A 12244-nucleotide genomic window follows, 5' to 3' on the forward strand; every position below is an offset into this window, starting at 1 on the left:
ACAGAGCCAGACTCCATCTCAAAAAAAAAAAAAAAAAAAAAGAAAGAAAGATTCAGCATTATTTTTCCAGAGTTAATTAATTCGTTGAAATAACTAAAACCCCATTAAATAAAAATATCATTGGACGACAGATAAGCAATCCAGACCAATATGGTCACAATCATTGTGAAGATGAGAAAACTTCATCTTTATTGCATTTTTGCGGGCAGCACACTGCACTGTCCTCTTTCAAACACACAGCTCCTGTCCTCCTTTCAAACACATGCCCTCTTTAAAGGAACATACAAACCTTTCAATACAAGCTGAAAAAAATTACATCTGAATTATCACAATTCAATAACACTCAACATCAAATACAAATTTATTTTTATAAGAATTTCGGGGAAATGCCACCGAGCTATAAATATAATAGATACATTATGTAACTACCCTAGGTAATAACAGTGCGCCCTTCAGCAGCACATGTAATAATAGATAAAAAGATTTAAAAATAAAACATTTAGGATAAAAAGAATCCTCTCTTAAAAATGAAAACAGAATTATATTTTTGTGTATGTAACAGGTATAACACCCATCAACTTCATAAGAACAGTGTCTTTTAAAAAATACTTGTTTTTCTAAACTAGTTAAATAAATGTAGTAAGAATGCCATGCCCATCATTTTCAAAATAAACAAATAAAATGTCTAGTGTATATTGGACATGTTAGTATATATGTAAGGCATGTTAAAAATCACAACTGAATTCTCACAGTTCAGTAACAAACACTAAACAGAAAATAAACATTTCTATTTACAAGAACATAGGGGAAATACCACCTAGCTATAAATATAATGGATATATTAGGTCAGAATCATAGATAACAAGAGTGCTCACTTTGGGAGCACATGTAATAATAGATAAAACGATTTAAAGAGAAAACAGTTGTGATAAAAAGAATTCTCTCTTAAAAATGAAAACTAAATTATATTTATGTGAATATAATGACCATCACAGAACTCTATAGGAACAGCATGTTTTCAAAACTACAAAAATTCCAAACTATTTCAAATCAACATAGTAATAATTCTATGGCCAACATTTTCAAAATAAACCAATAAAATGTATAGTATCTATTAAACTATCTTTTAAAATCCTATGGCAGTAATTTCATATTTAACAGAGAATTCTGTGACAATCTGAGTGCCTGCGCTGTGCCTTCAAATGCTCTGGACTGTGGCAACAAAGTCCATAGGAAACAGGAACTCCAGCTTCCAGCCCAGGGGAGGTTGGGATTCAGCAATGTGAAAAGGGAGGTGGTGTCGCAGGAAGGGGTGGAACCAGAAACACCCCTGATTTCTCACTTTCCCTCCACCGACTCCTAGAAGTACCTCCACGGCTCCTAGGAGGAAAACTTGGTCACTCTATTTTGCTCCTTCTAGAAGAGGCCAGGTTCTTCTAGATGATCTGCATAGGAGGCTCCTCTCTTCCTTCCTGGTGTCTGGCATTAGCGTTGGGATAAACTTCCTGCTGAAAATTCCCCTCTCCCCTGGGCCCTGTGTTCTGGAAGTGAGAGACAGGATGTCACACTTCAAGTAGGCAGATCTCCAGACAGGAAGGTTATTCCCATCCCACGTCAATCCTAGCTAGAGTTCAGAGCAATGTATAAATCTGATTTTATCTCCAACCCTTCATTGTAAACCCTGATTCTGAGCCATCATTTTCGATTCTGACACTCACACTTTGGTGAGCTTGACTCCAAAAATCACTTAATACAGCCAAGGTCAGCCCCAGTGATCTGCTTCATAGCAAGGACTTTGGGTGGGTCCGCCCAGGGAGTAGAGCACCCTCAGAGAATGTGGCTTTGGACTTCGTCACACTTGGGGCCCTTCTGTGTTGCTTAAGATCTAAACTTTTAACCATGCTACAGACATGTCTAATATGACAACCTCACAAACCAGCAGGCCAGATTCCTAATCCTGAACCTTAATCTCTCATGCTTAAGTCTAATGCTTGGTCCTAAATGTGGTTAGCTGCACAAGATGTCAACCAAATCTTCACTGAATCCTTTCCCAAAATCAGTAACTCAAGTGTGTCAACCATAATGAACCTCCCTGGACCTAGGTAGTAGTCTCATTTTTGAGACACAGTGTCACTCTGTCTCCCCGGCTGGAGTGCAGTGGCAGAATCACAGCTCACTGCAGCCCCGACCTCCTGGGGCTCTGGTGTTCCTTCCACCTCAGCCTCCTGAGTAGTGGGGACTAGAGGCGCCCACCAGGATGCCCAGCTAATTTTTGTATTTTTTTGTGGAGATGGGGTGTTGCCATATTGACCAGGCTTGAAGCCAGATCAAGCAGTTGGGTTCCTCGGATTTTCTTATAGATGAGAATATTCTGCCTTTACCCCAAAGCATACACACGTACCTTCCCTCAGGCCGATGACCTCAGGCCTCCATATCCCCGGAGCTCTAGGAAATGAGGGTGCGATCTCGGGCCCACACCCAGTGCTCTGGGTCATAAGCCTGGATCTGGAAAAACACATACCATTTGAGAAGCCAGGGTCTCCCCAGCAAGACCCCTCCCTGCCCTCCTCCAGCCTCCAATCCACCCCATCCCTCCCCACCCCCACCTCCTCATATGGCCCCACTTACCTCCTCCATCTCCTCTGGGGAAACCCACATCCTCCAACGCATGGAGCAGATGAGCTGGTATCGAAGCTTATGGAACAAGGATCGCTGGGAGTAGCCCTTGCCGTAGAGGAAGGAGAAGATATCTTGTTTGGAGGCCTGGTTGTCCTCCTCCATGTCACTGGCCAGGTAGCTGGGGAGAGAGATCAGGCTGCTACTCAGGGGCCCCACCAGGAGGGACCCCTGCCCGAGGGCAGCTTCCCGGAGAGGAGGGGAGGGGACCGTCCTCAGCTCAGCACCAACACCCAACCTGCAGAGAGCCCCGCCTTCCTTAGGAGGCCCCACTGGACAGAGACCTGCTAAGGGTGCCTCTCACACCTTTAGGAAGGCGACGATCGAAGTGGTGGCTGGGAGTGGTGGCTCTCACCTGGAATCCCAGCACTTTGGGAGTCCAGGCAGGAGGATCACTGGAGGCCAGGAGTTAGAGACCAGTCTGGGTAATATGGCAAGACCCCCTCTGAATTTAAAAACAACCCAAGTCTTATCCTAAGGATATGTCCTGCCATCCTTATACAAGAGAGATGACATCACCTCATCCTAGTCCCCATCCATGTTCCTCCCACACCCCCCTTCCTTCTCATGTATGCACACACCTGTCTTCCCCCTCCATCATAAGTGCCCCCAAGGACAGGAACTGACTGGTTTGTTTCTGTAAATCATTTCTTGCCTACCAAATGGCCAATAGAGGGCTTTGTTTATCTTGGTGCATTAATTCAACAAGCATTGCTGTGAACTCTCTCTTCCCATCCTTCCTATTCCCTGGCACATATGATGTACTTCGTAAGGTTTTGTTGAATAAAAGAATACATGAATGAATGAAGGAAAGAAGGAAAGATTTATCTTATACGCAAATGCCATATGAATAATTTCACAGAGTCAATATAACATGAACAGTTGCAAAATGAAAAGAATTGTGCTGAGTGTTTTAGGAATACTTTGATATTTTGGTTGATTGGGTGGCTTATGCCTGTAGTACCAGCATTTTGAGAGGCTGAGGTGAGAACCCAGGAGTTCCAGAACAGCCAGGGTGACATAGCAAAACCTCATCTCTACTAAAAACCATAAAAACTGGCTGGATGTGGTGGCGTGCACCTGTCTTTCCAGCTACTTGGGAGGCTGAGGTGGGAGGATCTAGAGCCTGAGAGATGGAGGCTGCAGTGAGCTATGATCTGGCTGCTGCACTCCAGCCTGAGGGACAGAGCAAGTCTCTGTCTGGTATAAACAAAAACAAAAACTTTGATATTTTGACAAGACCCTGCCTTCAACAGGGGTCTAGTCTGATGAGTTTGGGGAAAAGGAGGGCAGATCAACGAATCCAAAATGGCACATTACCCTAGGATGTAACTGAAGTGCTGCAGGCATGCAGACGCTGGCAGATCAGGGGAGGCATCGGAAAGGCTGTGGGGGCTGAACTGACTTCAACAAATGGGTCGTTCCCTTCAGATCCATATGGGTGCAGGACACCCAGACAGAAAACACAAAATCAAAATGGAGTGGAGGGCATTTGGAAGGAGCGGCGAAAGCAAACCATGAAACATGAAGATGGCGGGCAGGTTTGGTGGTAGAAGGATTGCAGAGAGGGTTGGATTCGCCCTGTGGACCCGGGCCTCCATTTATAGGCACATCAGCTAAGGAAGTTGTTCAGGTGGGCAGTGAAGGGGTGGGAGCTGTGTTTGGGAAGCTATTCAGGCAGCACTAGGAAGCCCCCTGGCTTGGGGCTGGACTCGCAGGAAGCCCCACAGGGAGTATTTGATGATGGATCCGTGTTATGCGAGGACGACCTGAATTTCGGCCTCTGTCACGGGAACCTGGAGGAGGAGGATGGAAAATTGCATTTGGTGTTGATATGGGAAGGATATGGCTGCTTGCTTGGGGTGCAGGGTCGTGTCCGCGGCTTTCCCCTTAGGACGGGTTTATGTTTCCTTTTGTTTGATTCTACTATTTGTCAACTGCATTTGTGTTTGTTTTTAGAAAGAGCAGACTAAGAATGCCATAGTATAATCTTAACGTTTTTATACACAGAGTAAAGAGGAGAACTAGGGTCAAAAAAATCGATGAAAGGTTGGAATCCCACTTCCTCCACCGTCCCAGGGTGTTGGATATTGACGGGTGGGAAGAAGCAAATTACTCACAGAGCCACGAAGAAATGAATGCGTTGGTATTGCCACGAGAAGAGGCCGGCACGGCTAAAGTACGCTATGACCATAGCCAGGAGATACTGATGGAGAAAAGGGAACAGAGAGAGAGAAAGATTGGTCACATCCTGGAAGAGGAAGATAGTGGAGATAAGGGAACAGGGGCTGGGACGCAGTTGCCTATCGCAGAAGAACCTCGGTGTTGGGTGGCTGTGCTCACTGGAGGCTTGCGGGGAGAGAGGTGCTCAAAGTCAGCTGCAAATTCGGGAAGTCAGGGAAAGGAAGGTCTGTGATGCTCCCATGATGATGAGCTCCAATGGGATCATTGGAGGGAGTGTGTCTAGGGCGGCTAATGTCAGGAGGGTCTTGGTGAGCTGGAGCAAAGGACTGTCCCAAAGATAGGAGAGGATAGGGGTCAGGAGTTTCATGACTGTGGCCCAGGGATTCAAGCCCTGGGCAGAGGCAGGGGCCACCCGTCCACTATGCAATAGGCCACCAGAGCCCTGAGGGAGATGCTGACAAATTATAAAAAGACTAACAATAACTGGAGTGTGATGACTCATGCCTGGAGTCCCAGCTATTGGAGAGGCTGAGGCGGGAGGATCGCTTGAGCCCAGGAGGTTGAGGCTGCAGTGAGCTATGATGGCACCACTGCATTCCAACATGGGCAACAGAATGAGACCCTCTCTCCAAAAAAATAAAAATCAAAATGTGGGCGCCCAAGACTATGGGATCAGCAGGTGCGAGATGGTGGAGGGAGAGAGGAGAGAAACTGTGGTTTTAGATGCTGCACCCTCCCCCAGGACATGTGTTAAAGCAGGAACACAGTTGAGTGGAGAACAACCTTACCTTGTCTGACACCCTCAGATCTTTGTCCCAGGCCAGGAATTTTTGAATGACAGGATCCTCTGTGAAAAGAGAGCCTGTGTCAGGGTAAGAAGCGGAACAGAGTTGCCGTGGGAGCAACAGAGCAGACAGGAGAACTGTGCCCCTATGGGGGAAGTCTCAGGATTGTGGCCAAGGGTTACGTGGATGGCAGAGGAGAGAAGGACTTTCACTGGGCAAGGAGGGAGGCTCCCGCTCTGAGACTGCCCTGAGGAGAGGCCGAAGGAGGCCTTTGGTGTCAGAGTCTACAGGATGAGGAGCTGTGAATAAGCCATGATGTCCTCCCATCATACATGAAGGGACCACCGCAGAAGTCATAATGGAATTCCCATCATGGCTTCCGGAGATAGTCACAGCTCGGTGTGCCCATGACCTTGTCATCCCCCTTCATGGATGGAGACACTTAGGTTTAGAAAAGTCAGCAAGAGACATAGAGTTTCAGAGGGTTCAGCTGAAACCAAGCTTTCTTTTGTCTTTTATTTTATTTTATTTATTTTATGACAAGATCTTTCCCTGTCAACCAGGCTGGAGTGCAGTGGTGCGGTCATAGCTCATTGCAACTTCAAACTCCTGAGTTCAAGAGATCCTCCCACCTCAGCCTCCCAAAGCACTGGGATCTCAGGCATGAGCCACTGCACCTGGCCGGAAACCAGGCTTTCTTATTTCAAGCGCAGACCTTTATTAAGACCAGCCTAATCCTCTGTCTCCTAAGCATCCTCCTCCCACATGGATCGCTCACCCCCCAGGAGGGCATATTCTTCTTATTGGTAAAGAGTAATTATTGAAAGTTTCTGCTTTTTAAAAAGAACCGGGTTGGAGGTGCTCTTTGGGGTATCCTCCTACCAAGCAGCCTGTTGAAGGCCTTGTGGTGCTCAGGGAGCACGGAGGATGCTCGCTTGCGTGTCAGCTTCATCTTGAGCCCACACAGCATCTCCACCACCCAGGTGTCCTGGGGCTCAGGGGCGCGCTCCAACTCCAGCTCCTCCTCCGGCTCCTCCTCGGATTCGTCTGACCATTCCCTCTTCTTTTCCATGCCAAGAGATTCAGGCTGGGGGCTGGGATCTACCCAAGGGACTGAGTGAAGAAACCAGGCCATAGTGTTGTGTTTCTGCCATTGATCACCCTAGACCCCAACCCAAAACCTCATACTACTCTTCCATCCTCCCCAGCCTCACAGACTTTTGTCTTCTCCAGGCCATGTTTCCACCTTTCTCCTTTGCTGATCCCCATCTGCCTCTCCCTCACCTCCCCGTTCTTCCAGCTCTCTGTCCTCAAAACATTTTCTCAGCACAGATAAGAACTTTCAACTGGAGAAAAATGGAAACCTTCCCTTGAGCTCTTCTGTCTCCTCTCTCTCTCTCTTCTTTTTGGGAGTGGGTGGGGAGACGGAGTCTCCCTCTTGTTGCCCAGGCTGGAGTGCAGTGGCGTAGTCTCGGTTCACTGCAACCTCCGCCTCCTCGGTTCAAATGATTCTTCTGCCTCAGCCTCCTGAGTAGCTGGGACTACAGGCATGCGCCACCACGCCCGGCTCATTTTTGTACTTTTGGTAGAGACAGGGTTTCACTGTGTTAACCAGGATGGTCTCGATCTTCTGACCTCATAATCCGCCCACCTCGGCCTTCCTCTCTCATCTTTTCAGCGAATCTCCTGACCCCCTTCATTGCTCCCCAGGCTTTCTTTCCATGTGGCCATGCTTTTCCCCAATTCCTGGCTTTCTGAATCCCTCCTTTCTTTCCCACACACCCTACTCAGGTGCTCCAGATTCCCAGTAACTGGCCCCCTTCCCTCTGCTCAGTCAATCATCTCCCATCACTTCTCCCTCCAGTCACCTCACCTGAAGGTCCTGGCACTTCATCACCCGTCACCACCTGGGGGGACTGCACCAATGTGCTAGGCTGGGGGCTCTCCTCCTCAAATGGAGGGTGCGCTTGACCACTGGCCATAGTCTCTCCCACACGCTTTGTTTCTGTCCACAGAACCTAGTCCCTGTTCTGTCCAAAGCCTTCTGCCAGACTCCGTTAGGACCCAGAAGAGCGCATTTCTCTTCTAGAGGCTCAGGAGAAGTTAGGAGTGAAGAACAGCTCTGAGAAGTTTCTGTTGTCCACCTGAGCTCCCAAGCACCCAGAGTCCGGTTCTTCCAATCACGAAGGTCGAAATCTCTGATGTCATCGGTCATTCCAACCTGGCAACTAGTTTGAAGAAAAACACACGTAACTGCCAGACTGATCTCTTTTCTTGGAGCTCTGGGGTGAATGGTATCTCCTGGCAATGTCCCAACCTCTGAGCATTGTCCAAAAGCATCCTCAGGGTCTCCATATTCCTCTTTTCCCTTTCGCAGTAGAGTCTGTGTCTTCTCCACTCTAAACTTGAGGAGTGTTGGGCTCTCCTCCCCGCCGTTCCTTCCCATTTCAGAGTCCAGTCTGGTGGGAGAGGGAGGAAGGTGGAAGGAAATTTAGGGTAAGCAGAATGATGAGAGCTTCCAAGAGTGAGATTAGCATATGTAGGAGATTCCAGGCACATTGACTTGTTGAATGAAGACGTTACATCGAAGCACTCAATGTGGCAAAGCTTTTTGGCTGAATGTTTACTGATATTCACTATCCTGGATCCTATAATGGGGAACACGCATCATTTGCTCTCAAGCATCTTTGAGTCCAAGAGACATTTTGAGGAATGAAAATCATAGGAAACTGTCCATGGGTTCGCACAGATTTTCAATGGTGTCCACAAGTTCAGAGCATCCATGGATCACCTAAAGCCTGCCCCTCCAGTTCAGCTAAAGAACTCTGGTCTATAGATCAACTATTACAACATATCTATTTCACTTGACCCTAAAATTTCCTACTATTTATGTATTTTATGAATAAAATATCCTGTGTACAGAAAGACTAAAGGGGAAAACTCTCAGCCAGGCCCAGGGGCTCCTGCTCATAATCTCACTCCTTTGGGAGGTCAAGGCAGGAGCGTCACTTGAGGTTAGGAGTTCAAGACTAGTCTGGGTGACATAGCAAGACCTCATCTCTACAAAATATAAACAAAGTAATCAGGAATCGTGGCACACACCTGTGGTCCCAGTACTCAGGAGGCTGAGGCAGGAGGATAGCTTCAGCCCAAGTGTTTGAGGCCGCAGTGAGCTATGATTGCACCACTGCACACCAGCCTGGAGGACAGAGTGAGACTCAGTCTCAAAAATAATTTTTAAAGAAAAAGTAAAACTATAAGAGCTGGATACTATCTCAGATACCATCCAAAAAACCTGTGAATTCTGGCACAGCTTCCTAACGGGCTCCTAGGAGTCTCTCACTGATGGGAAAGGCACAACTGAATGAGGACGCAGACCCCATCCCCTGTGGAAGTCCAATTGTCAGGAAGCTCTGCTTATGTTGACCGGACCTTCGCATTCATGATGCTTTGAACCATCAGAGCCGGTTGGATCCTTTTACAACAAAACAGAAAATCATCTTTCTCTCCTATTTAATGGGCTTTCAAATATTAGAAGATCAATATTCTGTTGCCATTAACATTTATCTTCTGTATCATGTAAAGTTCTGATTAATTACTCTTCAAGCCAGTTTCACATATTCCTCTGTCTTCTAGGCACCTTCTCTAGACAGGCTACAATAAGACAGCCATCTTAAATTATGTCAATATATTATCCAAAAATGGGCTAAACAGCCCAGGTTTCATCTGATATGTTCAGGGAAAAACAAAACTATCACTTCTCCCCTTCTCTTTTCCTTCAGTGATGCAGGTTAATACAACAATGGCTGTAGGTATGCACCAAAAATATCATTAGAGTGAAACAGAAGGGCGTTACTGTTGTAACAGTAACAGGCTCATGCCTGTCATCCCTACACTTCGGGAGGCCAAGGCGAGAGAATCACTGGAACCCAGGAGTTGGAGACGAGCCTGGGTAATGTTGTGAGACTCCATCTCTCCAAAAAAATCTAAAATTAGCCTGGTGTGGTGGCACACACCTGTAGTCCCAGCTAGTTCGGAGGCTGAGTTTGGAGGAAAAGAAGTGCTTTGCAAATACCAGTCTTTCAGTCTAAGGATCTCAACTAGGAACATTAAGATACAGATGTCAGGACCCAGACCCATAGATTCTAATTCCAAAGGACTGAGGTGAGGGCTGATTTAACTTCATCATTGCAGTCCATTCAGATATGAAACTCTCTGGGTGATGCCACGCAATAGAGATCCCGAAGAAAGCAAAATCACTCTCAAATGAAATGAGCAGGAAAGACTTTTTGAGCGAGGTACAGAAGACCTGGGCCTCACATGGGAGCGCCGTCACCAGGCTTTATATCCTTGGCTTAGCGGGAACTTCTGAAGCAGCCTCCAAGCCCCCTGTGTGCTGGTCGACAAGCCCACTAACATTGGCTCACAACTGTAATTCCAGCACTTTGGGAGGCCAAGGCAGAAGGATTGCTTGAGCACAGGAGTGCAAGAACAGCCCGGGCAACTTGGCGAAACCCTGTCTCCACCAAAAATATAAAAACTAGCTGGGTGTGGTGGCACCTGCCTGTAGTCCCAGCTACTTGGGAGGCTGAAGTGGGAGGAACATTTGACCCTGGGAGGCGAAGGCTGCAGTGAGCCAAGTTAGCGCCACTGCACTCAAGCCTGGGTGACAGTGAGACTGCGTCTCCATTAAAAGAAGAAACACTAAAAATTTTAACTGAGAATGTAAAAGAACTGAATAGCGACTTACAAAATGTCTAAATGATGGTTCAATATGGTAAAGCTGTACATTCCATCCAAATGAATTTAGGAATTTTATGCGATTGCAATCAAAATCTCAGAGAGTTTTCCCCCACAGATGTTGACAAAACAGTGTAAAAGTTCATCTGGAGAACTGAGTACTTAAGGAACCATCACAAAAGAAGAATGAGAGGGAATGTCCACTGTTAGACACCAAAATGTGTTCTAAGGTGAAAGTGTTAAAACAGGATGTTGTTGGTGTCACTCCAGGCAAAAAACCTCAAGTGCTCTAAGGGTTTGGGCAAGTACCTTGCTCTAAGACAGGCCTGACTTTGTGAGCTGCCTAAAGGCATGAAAACTCACAATTTTCAAAGACATTTCGGTCCAAAACCAAAACAAGACCAAACACACATCTGGAGGCCTGAAATGGGCTACAGGGCCCCAGTTTATGATCCTTGATACAATATAGAGAATAGAAAGTTCAGAATAAACCCAAGTTTCTATAGGAATGCATTATATGTTATCATGGCATAGCCCAGTGGGGAAAGTAGAGCTTATGCCACAAATGGCGCTGGACAACTAGCTCATTATTTGGAAAATAGAAAGACATATACAAATCAAACTCCAGATGGGTTTATTTAAATGGGAAATTAAATGTTCAATGTGAAAATTCAGTATGTAGCAGGATATCCAATGGAAATGATACTTTTCTGTTTTTTTGCCAATGGTGAGAGAGCTGCCAGAACACAGCCTTGATCCTCAGAAGTCACAAGGCTCACATGTCATATCTGAGCCTCTGAAGACTTTACAAGCCTAATTTACAAGTTTAAATTCCAACCCAAAGTATAGACAGTCTTCATTTCCCTGCATCCTCACTGCTGTGAACTGAATGCCTGCCCCCAAAATTCACATGTTGAAACCCTGTATTAGTCCGTTTTCACGCTGCTGATAAAGACATACCCAAGACTGGGAAGAGAAAGAGGTTTAAATTGGACCTGCAGTTCCACATGCCTGGGGAGGTTTCAGAATCATGGTGGGAGGTGAAAGGCGCTTCTTACATGGCAGCGGCAAGAGAAAATGAAAGGGAAGCAAAAGCGGAAAACCCTGATAAGCCCTTCAGATCTTCTGAGACTTATTCACTATCAGGAGAATAGCACGGAAAGACTGGCCCCCACAACTCAGTTACCTCCTCGTGGGTCCCTCCCATGACACGTGGAAATTCTGTGAGATACAATTCAAGTTGCGATTAGAATGGGAACACAGACAAGTCATATCAAACCCTAATCTCCAATGTAATGGTACTTGGATATTCAGCCTTTGGGAGGTAATTAGCTCCTAAGGGTGGTGCCCTCACAATGGGTTTAGTGTCCTCTTAGAAAAGAAAGTGCTTGCTTTCTCTCTCTTTGCTCTCCGCCATGTGAGGGAGCAATAGGATGACAGCCATCCGCAAACCAGCAAGCCAACCTTCAGCAGACACTGCCTCTCCAGGCGCCTTGATCTTGGACTTCCCGGCCTCCAGAACTGTGAGAAAGAAATGTTTAAGATTCCCAGTCTATGATAATTTGTTAGAGCAGCCCAGACTGACAAAGACACTCACCAATATGGTATATTACCAATCTCTTAAATTTTTGCCAGTCTGATAGGTGAGCTTACACATCTGTATACAGCTGTTTCTTCTTCTGTGAGTATCTTGTTCATGTTTGATGCATACAAGTTGCTTTGCGTTTTTATTGATTTATAGAAGGCTTTTCTGTGTTCTCGAACGTAATCCTATATTTTTGATGCTCACTTCTATTCATCCAAATACTTTTGAATAGATTGGTTGGACCATCATTGGTTGCAACAAGGGACAGGGAAGG

General features: G+C 46.3%; 1 protein-coding gene across 1 annotated transcript; it reads right to left on the bottom strand.

Annotated features, from left to right (window-relative positions):
- Positions 1–2413: 2413 nt before the first annotated feature.
- On the bottom strand, positions 2414–7804 carry SPDYE4 (speedy/RINGO cell cycle regulator family member E4). Its single transcript, XM_011958607.1, has 6 exons — positions 7519–7804; positions 6528–6758; positions 5649–5707; positions 4797–4882; positions 2629–2797; positions 2414–2505 (listed from the first exon to the last, which is right to left on the bottom strand). Exons 1-6 carry the CDS (start codon positions 7625–7627, stop codon positions 2446–2448), a joined length of 714 nt encoding a protein of 237 aa, XP_011813997.1. The 5' UTR covers positions 7628–7804; the 3' UTR covers positions 2414–2445.
- Positions 7805–12244: the final 4440 nt, after the last annotated feature.

The sequence above is a fragment of the Colobus angolensis genome, unplaced genomic scaffold (genome assembly GCF_000951035.1).
Source record: "Colobus angolensis palliatus isolate OR3802 unplaced genomic scaffold, Cang.pa_1.0 Scaffold47, whole genome shotgun sequence".
NCBI classification, from domain to species: domain Eukaryota; kingdom Metazoa; phylum Chordata; class Mammalia; order Primates; family Cercopithecidae; genus Colobus; species Colobus angolensis.

What these genes read in the sequence shown, in the direction of transcription:
- SPDYE4 (XM_011958607.1), bottom strand. Translation starts at nt 7,627, where the DNA reads ATGGCCAGTGGTCAAGCGCACCCTCCATTTGAGGAGGAGAGCCCCCAG. An exon ending in ATCTGAGGGTGTCAGACAAG is followed by an intron (nt 4,883 to 5,648) that starts GTAAGGTTGTTC and finishes TTTCTCCATCAG; the next exon opens with TATCTCCTGGCTATGGTCAT. An exon ending in CCCCAGAGGAGATGGAGGAG is followed by an intron (nt 2,506 to 2,628) that starts GTAAGTGGGGCC and finishes GTGTTTTTCCAG; the next exon opens with ATCCAGGCTTATGACCCAGA.